Below are 17,170 nucleotides of genomic sequence, written 5' to 3' on the forward strand. Positions count from 1 at the left end.
CAGCATGAAATAATGAATTGATCTAAATCTACAATAGCTTTGGAGGAAATATATACTACTCCATCCCTAGTAATTAAGATGCTGCAGCTGATCTTTAGACGACTTGAACATTTGGAATCAATTTTTGATTTATATATATATATATATATATATATATATATATATATATGCAACTACTCAAGAAGCTTATTGCATGCGCCAACACCAACAGCTGCAGCCAGATGCCACCCAGCATGAATGAATGGAGTCGTAGGAAAAACATCATCAGCTATAAAAAGCACACCACCCAACAGCGATGACATCTTATGCACGTTGTGGGCCATCCTCAGATCTGGATCTTTTGATGCTCTTTTTGAAAATACTAACTGGAAGAAGAAATGAAAAATAATTCTAGTTAAAGAGGATGAACAAAAGCATGATGTTATAAAATATAGACGAATCTTAAATATAGAAACACTACATTTCAGTGGCAATGGGCCAGTGCAATATGGATAAACAATTTATGAATACACTACAAAAAAAATAGCTTATTTTTGGCCAGCTATTTTCTGCAAAAAATGACTATTTCCTAATAAAATGAGTCTGTTTTGTTTTCATAGCAAATAATTATTCTCGTCGCAAACAATCCGTCACAAATTCTCATTTTTCTTGTAGTGACAAAGGAAAAATAACAGGCATACCCATCCATACATTAAGTTCAAATTGAAAATCCTTTATCCAGTAAGACCATTGAGAAACTCTTCTGGTGTTGCGTTTACCAGCTACACCAGAAAAATAAAAATATAATGAATCTTATATGACAGAAACGGACAATGGAATCAAGCAATTAATTAATGGATACTCAACAAAGGAACACGTGGGGTGCTAATCCCCTACATAATTTCCTATAGCAACAAAACAACTCATGATATCGGGAAAAGTAAAAGAAGCATGTAATGAATTAATAATAAAATATGTCCAGAAATAAGGTGAGTTACCTCCATCATCCCAGTATGAACAGCTGAAACCATTAGAGGCTGGACAGGTAACAGAAATGCAGATGCAGCCATCAGTAACTTTGGGTTATCATCTCTGAGGGCTCTCGATAGACACTGACAAAACAATTTTGAAGTTTTTCAGTTTATGCCTAAGTGGGTAAATGAAAATACCTGAAGAAAAAGCAAAGCAAAGTAGGCGGAACTAATTGCTTGCAAAGAAAAGAAGTGCTGATAACGGTTTCTTGTATACAGATATAGAAATATGTAAGATCTTAGATCGATATACAAATATGCATATTCACAGATTAGGGATGAAGTGTAAGATTTTGGATTTAAGACGTGCTAAGTGCTATGTAACTTATCAATCACTTGAAAAAAAAAAACCAACTGCATTGACAAATTAAACCATTTGCTTGTTGTAATAATGTGTAATTTTTTTGTGCAGTTAATCTTGACATTTCTTTAATTAACATTAGCATAATCAATGCTACGTGTGCAAACTGACCAAAGCATATTCCCAGTTAACTTGAATGATTTAAAGCTAAAGATTAGTTTGACCGAGTAACTTACATGTGCTGATACCGCATGGGGATTTATCATATACATGAAACGTCTCAGTAGTTTGAGACCACACATATACATCTTGTTGGTAGATTTGCACAAACTAAACTAGATCAGCCGATGGAAAATACCAAAAGAAGACCAAGGCACCGAGTTATATATACTAACAGATATACACATCGGGTCAGCTAATCTTGGTATATTCAATCGAGATCCATGAAGCTCAAGAAATTAATACAAAATGCATAGCAGATCTTCCAAAATCCTGTTTCTTCATACTTGTCCTATCAAGTTTTCCCTCCAGCAGATATTATAGAATCAAAAGCCATAAATGGGAAACATTTTATGCATGTAGAAAACCAAGATTGATTAGCCCATTATGTTGTCTTTAATCAATAAATTAAGTCTGACTTACAACTGATGCCGTGGCTATCATTGTGTAATCCACCCATCTCAGATAGTGCCTCAATTTTCCTCTTGAAGAGTGGTACAAACTTGAGGCAACTCCAACTCCAACTAATGAATTAGCATACAGCTTAGTATTCAGGTTCTTCCTGCATTCCCAACAAAAGCAAATAAACAAGATGTAACGAATAGGCACGGTTTTTTCATGCACTTCAAGTTATGTGCAGAAAAATATAACCTTGGGGCCTGGATTCCAAGAGCTATAAAAGGAAGTGAAGTAAGCACATTAGCCACTGTTTCTGCCAGATTCTTGTCACCTGGCAAAAGATATAGCATGTAAATCAATTGTTTCCCTAGAGATTGGGTTGCATAAGAGAAAAGTAAAATGGTTTTTTCTTTGCAATACCATGACAACACCCTTGGATGGGTCTCAAACAGGCTGGTCTGTGTTGCCATATCCATCTGGGGAATATGTAAACAAAAAGTTAGTATGGCTAGCTGGTGCTTCACGATCAATTTAGCATCCATTGATCTGCTATGTTACCTAGGTAGCAATCAGACTTCACCATTGGAGAAATCAATTCCCAAGAATTACAGACAAATTCCTCACTATTTTTCTTATATTTATGAAATTATACAAATTACTTTACCATATCTGAATACTTAACAAGCATGGATTTTTCACTCACTGCATTAGTAGCCGCTGATTTGCTTCAATAGCTGAGCTTCTACTGATTGCTTCAGGAAAGTCCCCATCTTTATTATTCTCTTCCAATGCAAACGGTGAATGAGGCACCACATGTACCCCATGGACACCCTCAAGGGCTCTGCTTGGGTTCAGTGTAGTCTGGTGCCTCATAAACCTTTTAGTAATAAATTGAATCAATTTGATTTCCAGCAAGAACTTGCTGGCATTAACTGGACCAAGAGTACCCAAAGCATCCAACTATACTGCTTGATTCTGTAACAATACAAAGCAGCAGTGAGATTAGTGCAAATATGAAGTATGAACACAATGAACTTAATGAATTGAGCACTAGCAAAAGCTTCAACTGAACAATGCGGGGCCAAAGTGCCAATTTCCAATATCACGTACTTTGATAAATGGAGGAATTAGAAGTTGTATTCCCGTACTACCACCACTTTTGCAATATGCAACCTAAACCACAAAAACTGACAACTAACACCCTAAACTATCAAATTTTGGCAATTTGCATTTTGGATTAAGATGTTAATGTTAGGATTACATTAGATGTCCTATTTTTCAACCATCTTAATGGTTAGATCAACAAATTCATGTGTGGATTGCCAGAACTTGGTAATTTAGGATATGCTACTTGCTAGTTTTGATGATAGTTTTAAAATAATAACTAGTTTTGGGGTGCAAAATATTTTTTTTGATCGGTAGTTTAGGGGTGCAAAACATTATTTGCGCTTAATTAATTGTAACATGGTTTAGCTATATGAAAAAATACTCTTTGCTTTAGCTTTCAAAGTTTCAATTCTAATAACATCTAAGCCCATTGGAAAGATAGTCATCACACAATGCACATGCAGGGCTGTAAATAACCAAGACTACTTGAGAAGCCACTCAAAATTGGCTCATCAAATTTGAGCTCGGCTCAATCATTCTATTAACTAGACACTCATGAATACAAAATTAGGATTGGTTATTAAATAATATAGTTCGTGTAAAACTTGGCTTGACTGCTCGTATAAAACTTGTCTTTTGAGCTCCAGTTTGAATGTAGAGGAGGCCCATGACATTCAAAGGATGTGCCTCCTTGACTTTGCATTCCTTATTTTAGGAATACAAAGCAGAAAAGGACATTAATAGGAAGCATATAGGCCTCTTGGTAGCCTTAGCCTTCAGCCTGTCTATTGAACAGTCTACATTATCTTCCACTCCTCAAATGACTCAGCAACACTCCACCACCTCAGCTGGTCCAAGATTCTCCACCACGTCAGATGCTACTCTAGAATCTTCTGGAATTACTTAGACTAGGTTGGTGCCTACCCTCTGGGTACGGTTGTAGTATTATGGCAGACACTATGTAACAAACTCTGTGTAATGTGCAATGGATTGTAATGCACACCAACTGTTTGAGAATATTCTCAGAAATAGGTGAAGGTTAATGTTAGGGTCTCTTGTACACAGCTATTCAATTAATGAGAAATACAAAACATTTCTTCCTTCTGAACTTCTACACTGTCCAATCGATATATAAATCTAGAACAGAAATGCAACTTTTCTCAGCAACCATATCGCGAAACTCAAATTTAAAGAATTCCCAGGTGTATGAGGAAAATAATGTTATTTCTTGCCATTTGATTAGACAAGCCAAGTGTTTCAAGAATCCCCACAGCTGTATTTCGTCGAACATAGCATTGACATTACCATATCCCTCACGAATTATCAACAGGGTTTCAAGACTAAACCCATTAATCCGGTTTATCTTAAAAGCCATTCGATCTTTAATTCATCTCTCCCACGATGACACCAGCCAACCAAAAGACAAAATCAAAAGGGAAATCTTCACTGAGTAAAAAATACTCCCTGATAACATCTCATTGAGAATTTAAAAGCACTAGCACACAATCATAAAATATGTTCAGAGAGAGAGAGAGAGAGAGAGAGAGAGAGAGAGAACCTGGGAAGACGTGGCGAAGCGGTGTAGCTGAGGAGACAAGGTGGACGGGCAATATAAAAGAATGAAGAATTTATAAGAGAGAAAAGGAACTGGGGGTGTAGCTGAGTTGAATGGGAAAGTCGTATTGGGTCAGACATGAAACTGGAATGTAAAGAGAATCGGGAAGTCGGAGATGCGCATGATCCTCGAATCTTCCTCATCAACTTGCGCATATTCCTTCCAGGCCTACGCATCTCACCATCTATTAAAAGTCCAAATTACAACCAACCTCATTTGTTTCCAACTCTCAACTCTCAACCCTCAACTCTCCACTCTCAACCAATCCGCAATCCACACCTTTCCTAGCTAAAATACTTCTTCCTAACTTATTTGTCTTCTTTATTGTTAGGAGAAAAATATATTTACCCTTTTTAAATTAAAGTAATATTACATACAGTTATAAAATATACAAGTATTATACAATCATTTAAAAAATAAAAAAGTAAAATCTACTTAAAAAATTATTATTTTTTATGAGTCTCGTATTTATTCATTTTTTTCAAAATGATTGCACGATATTTACACACTCAAAATTATATTTATGATTTCTCTTTAAATTATAAGAGTAATTTATATTTTGCACCAAAATTATAAATATAAACCTAAGTTATGCTACGTATTACATTTGCATTTTGATAAATACGATGCTATAAAAATAAACTCACAAATTAATATGAAAGACGAAAAAAAATATCATAAACGTAAGAAGACAACGATGATAATTAATGAAAAAAAAAATTATTGGCAAGAAGTGCAAGAGATAGATTATGAATTAAGTAGTAATAAAGATCAGTAGAAGTATTAATGAGCAAAGCGGTAACTGATAGGAAATATTGTAAGTGACATTAAATACAAGAAATGGATAATGAAACAATAATAAATGGTACAAGTAATAATAATGAGAAATACAAGAGAAGAGAAGTACAAGAGATGAATAATGAATAAGGAAAATGCTAATATGATTTTTAAATGTGCTTACTGATCATATATTTTAATTTTTTATTATTTTTTTAATAGTTTCCAAGTTGAGCTCTTTGAGGGAGGGGCCCATCCCAGAAGGGCACAAGCCCAAGGAGGTCAAGCGACAGAACCCCAGGCCCAAAGACGAAACCCAGCTATGGGTTGTGAGCCCGAGCCAAAGGACCCCGTGCCGAGCTTGTAACCCCGAACCAGCCTGGGAAGGCCTTCCGACACAGAGCTCGAATACGCCAAGGAGAGCGTCTCGGGACTCGACAACCTACCGAGTCCTACCGTATGACACCACGCCCTACTGCACGTGGACGGTTGGATGTGCCCAATCGTGGTCTCGTCAGACTCAAGGCACGATGCATTCAATGCATGTGTCAGAAGGCTCGACACTCAACGGCGTGCCCCCAGAGCGTGTAGGACGGCTCGACCACAACCTGACACCTAGTCCTAGCATAAAGGTGGTGGCAGGTCTGACCTAGCCTTGACATGCCATGATCTCCCTCGGCCTCTTAAGCTGCGGACTGACACACTGTTGCAGCAAGGAATGAGTGGTAGCAGGTCTGGCTCGGGTACGGCCTAACACGCCACGATCTCCCTTGACAGTGGAACCCGAATCAGGTACAAATAGCAATCATCCCTTCTACAGGGAGGCTCTCTGGCAACCCTTTACTATTCTATTTTATCTTTTGAGTTTTACTCATACCTAGAGGATTATTCACTAACTTTGGCATCAGAGTGACCTCGAACGTCCTTGGAGCCACTTCTCCCTCTTAGTTGTAGGTGGAGTGGAGCTTGGTTATTGTGGTACTGCTTGGGATGCAAAACACAACATCAACAGTGGCGTTGTCTATGAGATTCATTTTTCCATAAAAGCGTGTACTTCGCATGCCGGTAGCAGCGCGATCCCAAACTAAACGAATAGGGGATTACGAGGAGAGAATGATGGAAGCAAAACTTGCGAGCATGGAGGAGGCAATAAGAAGGCTAATAGAGGAAACTACGAAGCTCCACCAGGAGAACGCGACCCTCAAGCTCGCCAATGAGGAGTTGGTGGGGGACAGAGAACCAAGCGGCAACAAGCATGTGGATCCTACGGATACCACGACAGAAGAAGAGAGACGCAAGATGCACCTCAAAATCCTAGAGCTTGGAGACAAATGTGCAAAAATGGAGAAGAAAATAGACACCCCATCCACCATAGACCAACTACTCATCAGCCTCCCATACAGTGCGGGAGTCATGGTAGTATCGCTTCTCCCCAAGTTCAAAGTCCCCCAGATGGAAGCGTACGACGAGTCCAAAAATCCATTGGAGCACCTGGAGATGTTCAAGACCCATATGACCTTGCATGGTTTCCCAGAAGAAGTCGTTTGCTAAGCTTTCCAACTAACACTAAAAAGGGCCGCTCGGACCTAGTTTGGGTCACTATCGTCAGGGACGATAGATAGCTTTGAGGAGCTCGCCAGCCTCTTCATGCCACAGTTCTTGGCAAGTCTTAAGAGGAGGTGCTGAGCAGCTTACCTCCTTACTGTCAAAAAACGAGATGGTGAAAATCTAAAATTGTATCTCGCAATTCAATCAGGTGCATATGAGCATAGAAGACCAAGACGAGAATATCACATTGGCGATCCTCCTGGGAGGAATTAGGCATTGGAATTCGTTTATGACCAAGATAGCACGAAAGACTCTTACCACGCTAAGGGAGTTCATGGACCAATCATATGGGTTCATCAATGCTGAAGACACCCTCGAGGCCCTGACTGCCCCACGACAATCCGAGGTAGATCAAGCGAATCTAAAGGTGTTAGGGCAACGAGGAGGCCGCGACCGCCTGGGGGGGGGGGAAGAGGGGAGCACCAGCTGTGAAGAGAAGGGGAGAAGAACCGGCTCGACCCCCTAGGGGAAGCCACACTCACACAAACCTGGCTGTGGAAGGGAACCAAAGCTCGAGCCCCAAAAGAGAACGACCCCGAGATGTGGAGAACCGCCCGTATTGCGAGTATCACATGAACAACTGACATAGCACCCGAGATTACTTTGCCTTGAAGAGAATAAAGGAGGATGAGTAGTGAAAACCGAACATGTCGGTCGAAGGACCAGATGGACCTATGTGGAGGTATGCGCTAGGATTTTCGGAGGGGTGCGAGCCCAAGAAAGCAGGGAGCAAGGAATGAGACGCGGAGGAGCCTCCCAGTTGAGAATAGAGCACTTGGGAAAATCAGCACAATCACCGAAGGATATGCTAGAGGCAGAGCCACTTCGTCTACCCTCAAGGCACACGCCCGAAGGGCATGCTACGGGGAAGTGTTCGCTACCGAAAGGGGTGCAATTAGGCCCCTATGGCTCATTGGAGGCACCACGATAACCTTCAACAAAAGGGATGAAGAAGGCATCCTCCACCCATATGACGATGCAAGTGGCAAACTTTAAAACCCGGAGGATCCTGGTCGACAACGGTAGTTCGGCTGCATCCTGTTCTAGGAAGCCTTTGTCAGAATGGGCACCGACTTGAATAAAACTTGCCCGAAAGACAACTTCCCTTTACCCCGCATCGACTTGATCGTGGATTCGACGGCGGGGCATCCTCTCTTTAGCTTTATGGACGCCTATTCTGGGTATAATCAGATCAAGATGAACCCAGATGTCGAAGAAAAGACAGCGTTCGTAATAGACCGAGGCCTCTACTACTACAAAGCAATGTCGTTCGGCCTCAAGAATGTGGGGGCTACCTACCAACGACTAGTCAACCGAATGTTCAAACAGAAAATCGGTAGAAATATGGAAGTGTACGTAGAATACCTGTCAGTGAAGAGCAAAGAACCCGAACATCATTTGGCAGATCTACGAGAAGCATTTTCTGTCCTTTGGTAATATCGGATGAAGCTGAACCCGTTGAAGTGCACGTTCAGAGTGGAGACAGGTAGATTTCTAGGGTTCATGGTCTTCCAGAGAGGGATTGAGGTGAATCCCGAAAAGGTGGAAGTAGTGATAGGAATGCCTCCCCCCCGCAACCTTCATGAAGTCCAGAGGTTGGCTGGGCGGGTAGCAGCCCTGAACTGCTTCATTGCTCGATCAACCAATCGGTGCTTACCCTTCTTCAAAGTCCTGAAGGAGGTCGAGGAATGGGATGAGACCTGCGAAAAAGCCTTCATCGTTTTGAAGTTGTACATGAGTTGCCCCCATTGCTAAGCTAGACAAGGCCCGAGGAGACCCTAACGGTGTACCTAATGGTGTTGCCGCATGCCGTATCAGCCGTACTTGTCTGGAAAACGGAAGAAGGGTAGCAGCCTATCTACTACATGAGCCGGGCCTTCCATGGAGCAGAGGCAAGGTACCCCCAAATGTTAGTATTCACCCTAGTTATCACGGCCAGGAGATTAAAGCTGTATGTCCAGGCCCACCCGATGAAGGTGCTCACCGATCTCTCCCTCAAGAAAGTACTGCAGAAGCCAGACACCTCAGGATGACTCACAAAATGGGTGATCGAACTCAGCGAACTAGATATGGAGTACAAACCCCGAGCCGCAACTAAAGGATAAGTGTTGGCAGATTTTGTTGTCGAGTTCACCAACTTCCCGGAAGAAGTTCTTAGCGCACCCCAAGAAAAGCCTTGGTAGGTCTACATGGACAGCTCATCCTTTCGGGCTGGTAGGGGAGTGGGAGTGCACATTATCACCAAACAGGGAAATGAGCACAACTATGCAGTCAAACTAGCCTTCAAAATGACTAACAATGAAGCCGAGTATGAAGTGCTCTTAGCCAGAATGGCAGTCACCAGGTTACTAGGAGTTGAAGAAATAGAAGTGAGGGCTAATTCCCAAGTGGGAGTTAGCCAGGTACTGGGGTAGTTCGCCACAATAGGAGAAAGGCTGAAGAAGTATCTCCAGCTGGTCTGCAACTAGTGCGACTGCTTTCGCTACTCCAGCCTCCAACAGGTGCCAAGAGGAGAAAACCAGAAGGCAGATTGTCTGGCAAGGGCTGCATCAAGGCAGGAAGAACTCCCCCTTCTAGAACATACCATGGTCAGAACAATTGATGCCCCCTCCATCGGGGAGGAAGTGTCTGTCATGACCCCCACATCTCCCGAGTGGGCAATGGACATCCAGAAGTTCCTGCGGGAAGGGTAGTTGCCCAGTTCCCCGGAAGACGCACGAAGGGCCAGGAACAGGGCTACCCGGTTCACCCTATTGGAAGAAATCCTATACAAAAGAGGTTTCTCCGAGCTGCTCCTCAGATGCCTCTCACTGGACAAAGCCCAATACGTGCTAGCTGAGATTCACGAAGGAATTTGTGGAAGCCACTTGGGAGGGAGGGTTCTGGCCTTGAGAGTAACTAGGGCCGGATACTATTGGCCCTATTCCCTCAAGTATGCAAAAGACTTTGCCAAGAAATGCCCGAAGTGTCAGGAGCACGGGCCGATTCTGCACTCCCCGGCAGAGGAGCTAACATCAATCTCGGCCCCGTGGCCGTTCGCCCAATGGGGTCTGGACCTAATTAGCCCATTCCCAACAGCAAGAGGGGGCCAACTTCATCATTGTTGCAGTCTACTACTTCAAAAAATGGGTCGAAGCAGAGTCTCTCGCGAGTATCATCTCCCGAACCATCACGAAATTCCTGTGGAAGTCAGTGGTCTGTCGATTTGGCATACCTAAGAGCTTCATATTAGACAACGGAAGACAGTTTGATTGCACACATTATCGAGAATGGTGCACAGAGCTCGGAATTAAGGTGAAATACTTCTTACCAGGACACCCTCAAACAACGGACAGGCCGAAACAACTAATAAAGCCCTACTCTCCACACACAAGAAAAAGATTGTGGCACACAAATGGGCATGGACCGAAGAGCTCCCAAACTTGTTATGGGCATACCGGACCATTATCTGAACCCCCACCAGGAAGACACCCTTCGGCCTCACCTATGGCAGTGAAATGGTAATTCATGTAGAAGTTGAGATGCTCACATTCTGTGTCCAACACTTCAACCCGGACACCAATAATGAAAGGCTAGCCGAGAGCTTGGATGTCCTGGAGGAAAGAAGGGAAGAAGCAACGGTGCGAACGACAAATAATAAGCGAAAGGTGGAGCAATACTTCAACAAACGAGTTAGGTCGCGTTCCTTCAAGGTAGGTGACTTGGTGCTGTGATAGGCTGGGATAACTATCCTAGAAGAAGGGAAGCTGGGACCACGATGGGAGGGCCCGTATGTAGTAACTGCGAGCAATCGACCCGGTTCCTATTGCCTAAAAATAGCCAAGGACACTAGCTACCACACCTCTGAAATGCCAAACACTTAAAGAAGTACTATGTGTAGAAATGTAAGGCAACACTATGTACAAACAAATATGAATGAATGAGAACGCCTAGATGTTCATCTCAAATATCTTGTTTTCTAAAAAAAAGTAAGTCGAGTCTTTACACTCGTAAGAAGACATGTCCCTTGACCCGCTGCAGGGTAAGGTCCCAAGTCTCCAGATTGGGTACTGACCCCATGTCCAACAAAACTGAGTCATTACACTCGCAAGAAGACGAGTCCCTTGACTCTCTAATTTGAGTATTTACACTCACAAGAAGACAGGTCCCTTGACTCGCTGTGGGGTAAGGTCCCAAGTTTTCGGACTAGGTACCGACCCCTCGTCCAACAAAGCCGAGTCCTTACACTCACAAGAAGATGTGTCCCTTGACTTGCTAAGCCGAGTCTTTACACTCTCAAGAAGACGGGTCCCTTGACTCGCTACAGAGTAAGGTCCCAAATCTCCGGATTGGGTATCGACCCCCCATCCAACAAAGTCGAGTCTTTACACTCGTAAGAAGATGGGTCCCTTGACTCACTATAGGGTAAGGTCCCAAGTTTACGGACTGGGTACCGACCCCCCGTCCAATAAAGCCAAGTCCTTTACACTCGTAAGAAGACAGATCCATTGACTTGCTAAGCCGAGTCTTTATACTCACAAGAAGACGGGTCCCTTGACTCGCTGTGGGGTAAGGGCAAGTCTTAGGACTTGGCCCCGACCCCCCGTCCAACAAAGTCAAGTCCTTACACTAGTAAGAAGACTAGTCCCTTGACTCGCTGCGGTGTAAGGTCCCATGTCTCTAGACTGGGTACTGACCCCTCATCCAACAAAGCTGAGTTTTTACACTAGCAAGAAAATGAGTCCCTTGACTCGCTACGGGGTAAGGTCCCAAGTCCCCGAATTGGGTCCTGACGCCTTGTCCAACAAAGCCAAGCCCTCGTCAGAACCACAAAAAAAAAAAAAAAAGAAAGGAGAAGGAGAGGAAAGAGAAACAAAAGAACACAGTAGTTATGAGAAACAAGTTTTCATTTCATTCATCATCAAACATACACAGTTACAAGAAAAGCTCGGGGAGCGCTATATGAAGTACTACAAAAAAAGGGGAAAGGGAAGGGGGTTGAGCCCATCACTGGGGTGAAGGAGGCAGATGAGCGCCTAGGGGGAACGGGGACACCCTGGCTTCCCAATGTTTTTAGCGTAAGCTTGCGCCTTGGAACTTGGAGGAAGGGAGGATAGAGACAAAGTGTGCAAGTCCAGCTTGGGGTTCTGCAACAAGTGCTTGTGCATCCGATCGAGGCCATCTTGGTAGCCGTGAGACCAGGCTGTGTCCTGGATTGCGTTTGCATTCACGATCCGAGATCGGATCTCCTGGAATGTTTGGTGAATGCCATCCAAACAAGACCTCAGGCTGGCAATCTCCAAGTTGCGGGATAGGAGGTCAATGTTCTTTTGGATCCCGGACTGTAAAAGCTCACCAATGCGTGTCTTTACTTGTCACAGCTGCTCCCTTAAGTGTTGGGCCTCATGAGAATGCCTAAAATGCCCGAACAACAGCCGTGAATGCTGTCTAACTGCTAGAGCCTGATCCCGCTAGGATTCCTCTAGCTCCCTTCGGGCGGACTCTATCTCCTCCCTAGACTCTCGCAGTTCCTTCTGAGCAGACTCCAACTGCTCCCGAGCGGCCTCCAACTCTGCTTCCCGAGTGATGAAACTCCTTTTAGAAGTTTGGCGAGCCTCTTCTGTGCGCCTCTTCACCGACGTCAGCTGAAGGATGTCTCGGTCGGCATTGCGCAATAAACCCTTAAGGGTCTTCTTCTTCTCTTTATGCCTCGCTGCGACCTCTTCCAAGTGCTGGTTTTGTTCCTTCACATACACCACCTCGTTGATTTGCTCCTTCCACTCGGTCCTGAGGTTCTTTATTCTTCGGGCCGCCTGCTTCATCTTGAAATATCCAAAACACGAAAAGGTCTCGAGCTCCTTGTTGGCCTCCTCCAACTCTCGCAATTCCTCCCTGATTGTTGTGGCCAACTAGTCTGCAACCTGCAAATATATATATATATATATATATTTATATAAGTAAGAAGCAAAAGATGGAGAAGGCTTGATAGAATACACCAAATGAAGGAAAAGCCTACCTGGGCAAAAATGGGTTTCAACATCTGGCTCACACGCTCGGTGGCAGCGGCACGAGCCTCGTCCAGGGTTTGGCTGGGGGCTTGCGTCCCCTTTGCCCTGGAGGAAGATAAGGGGCCAGTGACCGCTAGCTGTCAAGAAAAATCTAGAATGGATCCCCAGGTTTCGCTGCATGGCCAGGGCGCCACAGGAGATAGAGCTTCAGAGTCATCATCATCACTCAGATCTATGATAATGGGAGGGTCTTGGAAATCTGGGCCGCAATCGCTCCCGCTCGGCCTAGTAGACGAAGGGGGGAACGACCCCCACGATCACAGAGGCAGGTCTGGCGACCTCCTCCGAGCTCTGAGTTGCAGGAGGAGGAGCTTCGGGTGTCAGGCCTTTTCCTTCCCCACTGTCTCTTTCTCTTTCTTCTTCATCTTCTTCTCCTTCGTCTTGGAAGGTGAATTCTGCCCCATCCCTTCTTGGCTTGTGGCTCTATAGGGGCTTGGCTTAGCCTCCCGTGACCCTGGCCTCGAGACCGTCTTGTTTTCATCGCCCTCAGCATCTCCATGGCTTGTGTCCTAGGAAGGAGTCTGCTCTACGTCTCGGGGCCCTGCCGCTGAGCCAACTTGGGGGACCTCGCAGACCATCTCCTCCCAAAGTGTATCATCGAAAGAAGTGAAGAGCTTGAACGAGCTAGGCCCGCGAGGCAGGGGGTGTGCCAGAGAGTAAAAAAATGACGCCTGATGGTCGCAAGCGTCCAATTCTTTTGCAGAAGGAAGCAACAGGTCTGGAAAATATTAAGCGGGAGCTAGCTGAGAGCACACCGAAGTAGAGGGCTTGGTAGCAGAGCTTGAACCACTAGAAAATGACGTTGTGCTCCCCCATGATGAAGGAACCGAAATCTCTGCACGTGTGAACTCCCGGTCGCGAGGAATGTGGGATTGACTTCCTGGCTCCCGGTCGCGACCACCGGAAAGAGAAAAACCCCCTGCCTCACCACTTTGTAGGGGAGGATCATGGTGAACCTTTGGTCACTTTGCCCGATGACTAAAAGAACTCGAGGTGCTCTTCCTGGTCCGGGGAGAGGACCGGACCCGAGAAGAACGGATAGCACCTAAGAAATTTCTCCCAATAGCATACGAGTGTTTGGGCGTAGACAAGTAATTGCGGATGTTCTCGTCTGAGAGGACCAGATCAGTCTGCGACTCGTCAAGATGGGCCCGTACCCAAGCTGTTACCAACTCTAACTGAGCCTCTTCCCTCTAATTGAGGGTAAGTTCTAGGCTTTTCGCAGAAGGGGAGAATTCCCAACACACCTGAATATGATACTCCTTGTAGGCAGCCTCCCCCTCGGGGTACCCCCAATCCGGGCCAGACACGAAGAAAATCTTCTAGGACCACTCATTTATGCTTGAGTAGCGCTGCTCGAGCGAGGCGATCTTCCTGCCTGGAGACCAGGCTTGGAAACTGCAGATGCTACCTGGCCGGTAGTTAAGTCGATATACATATAAGAACTTCCGAGCCATCAGATCCGGGTATTCTTTAGGGGTCTTGCTGAGTATCATTCGGAAGATGATGCAGCTAGATATCAGGAGCCTCCACACATTAGGATGGAGCTGTGCCGGGGCCAGCCCGAGATAATTTAGAACCTCGCGATCCAGAAGACAGAACTAGATGCGGAGACCATTGGTGAACATTAACTGGAAAAGAGCCACCCTCGTTGTAGTGCCGTCAGGATTCACCGCATGCTTGCCACTCCCAGGAATGAACAACAGAAGGAGGAATCCTGTACTTCGAGCGAAATGTCCTGAGGTCGTCACCGGAGATGGAGGAAACCCAGTGTTTACCCCCGAGTATAAAGGAACATGATCAACTTTGGGTGCCATGATAATGGTAAGAAGCGACAGTAAAAACATGATGGCTTGGAACACGGTGACTGGAGAAAGAAATAGAGTGGAGTGACTAAGACACACAAAACAGTTGAAGGAAGAAATAGAGGAAGAAAAAGGAGAGGAGCACTTTATATAGGAGAGGAAGGCTGGAGGGAAAGCGGGAAACGAAGCAGTACTGACGACAATGATGGGTCAAAAGTAATGTGTCACCAGCGGCCGAAATGATGGCACATATGGCAGTTGTAAGGGTCAGAAGAATGGGCGGCACGGACCAATGAGGTCCCAAGACGTGAAGAAAGATAGCCGGCATGTCCGATCAATCGTCGGGAGATGGGACGATCGCAGGACATGAGGAGAATCTTTAATTCATTGAATAGGCAAATGGCCTCGGGAAGTCGAATCAACCAGAACTGAATAGTGACCTCGAGAAACTTGAAGCGATGGAAGCTAGATTGGCAACCCCATAATTAAAAGTGTTATGAATTCCCACCAAGTGCCCGTGATAGGAATTCGCGAGATACTGTGAGGGAGGGGCCCATCCCAAAAGGGCCCAGGCCCAAGGAGGTCAAGCTACGGAACTCTAGGCCTAAAAACGAAACCTAGCTGTGGGTTGTGAACCAGGGCCAGAGGACCCCGGGCCAAGCTTGTAACTGCAAACCAACCCGGGAAGGCCTTCCGACACCGAGCTCAGATACGCCAAGGAGAGGGTCTCAAGACTCGACAACCCACCAAGCCCTACCATATGACACCACACCCTACTGCACGCGGACGACTGGACGTGCCCAATCATGGTCTCGTCAGACTCAAGGCATGTCGCATTCAATGCATGTGTCAGAAGGCCCGGCACGAAACGACATGCCTCTAGAGCGTGTAGGATGGCTTGACCACGACCTGACACCTAGTCCTAGTAGAAAGGTGGCGGTAGGTCTAACCTAGCCCTGACACGCCACGATCTCCGTCTGCTGCCTAAGGCCCAGACTGACACACTGTTGTAGCAGGGAATGAGTGGCAGCAGGTTTGACTCAAGTACGGCCTGACACACCACGATCTCCCTCGACAGTGGGACCTGAGTCAGTTATAAATAGCAGCCATCCATTCTACGGGGAGGCTCTCTAGCAACCCTTTACTATTCTCTCTTATCTTTTGAGTTTTATTTGTCCCTAGAGGATTATTCACTGACTTTGGCATCGGAGTGACCCCGGACGTCCACGGAGCCTTTTCTCCCTCTTAGTTGCAGGTGGCGTGGTGCTTGGTTATCATGGTACTGCTTGGGCTGTGAAACACGACATCAACAAACTCTATGAAAGAACTCGAGGACTACTACAGATGAGTGTCAACATTGATGATTATCAGCTAAAAGTCATGACGAATAACCAAAAGTTTGTCTATTGCATCAGTTGGAAAAAGGAGACTTTTTACATCAACGTGAGTAAGGGCTTGTTTGGGAATACATTTCGTTTCATCTTTTCTCATCAATTTTTTTTCCCAAATATCACTCAATATAAATACTTTTCAATTTAAAATGTTTAAAATTTTCATCTAATCATCACATAATTATTACAATTTTTTCAAACTTTCAACCAAAATACAAAAAATAATTCAAAAATTTCAAATCTCAAAATAAAAATAATATTTTAAATTTTCCTCTCTCATTTCTCAAAATCAATTAAAATATCGTAACTCAAACCATTTAACTACTATTCACAAACCATTTTACTATTATTCACAGATTTCACATCACATCTCATTCCCCAATTAACAAAATAAATAAATAAACTTAAACCAATACCTCCTCCCTTGTGAACCTTTATTACAAGACAAGTCTTGAACAAAGAGGAGTGCTATATATATAAGAATAATGCTACTATGTCGCTCCATTTTGTCCCTTCAGTTTGACCGCTCATGTATTTAATTTTTTTTTTACTTTTACTTGTTACCGAACAGGTCTTGAACAAAGAGGAGTGCTATACATATTTGAATAATGCTACTATGGCCCTCCATTTTATCTCCTCATTTTGACTGCTCATGTATTTAATTTTTTTTTTTTTTACATTTTTTTCTTTTAGTTGCTAGGCTTGACTATTAGTGTATTGGTATTTTTTTTAAAAATGTTTAGAAATGTAAAAAAAATATATATATATGAATAAGAAAAATTAGAAAAATTAAAAAAATAAATTTGGCCTAGGGGCACGCCCAGCAGTCACTATCGGGCGGCATCCTAGTAGCACTCTATATATAAAGAGATCTTATAAAATTAGATTTAC

General features: G+C 44.2%; 1 protein-coding gene across 1 annotated transcript; it reads right to left on the bottom strand.

The window, feature by feature from the left end:
• LOC121258250 lies at positions 1-4,814 on the bottom strand. The gene is made up of 8 exons (XM_041159687.1): positions 4,595-4,814; positions 2,633-2,904; positions 2,350-2,405; positions 2,182-2,260; positions 1,954-2,092; positions 978-1,091; positions 171-365; positions 1-140 (listed from the first exon to the last, which is right to left on the bottom strand). Exons 2-7 carry the CDS (start codon positions 2,800-2,802, stop codon positions 174-176), a joined length of 750 nt encoding a protein of 249 aa, XP_041015621.1. The 5' UTR covers positions 2,803-2,904; positions 4,595-4,814; the 3' UTR covers positions 1-140; positions 171-173.
• Positions 4,815-17,170: the final 12,356 nt, after the last annotated feature.

The sequence above is a fragment of the Juglans microcarpa x Juglans regia genome, chromosome 3S (genome assembly GCF_004785595.1).
Source record: "Juglans microcarpa x Juglans regia isolate MS1-56 chromosome 3S, Jm3101_v1.0, whole genome shotgun sequence".
Taxonomy (NCBI): Eukaryota; Viridiplantae; Streptophyta; class Magnoliopsida; order Fagales; family Juglandaceae; genus Juglans; species Juglans microcarpa x Juglans regia.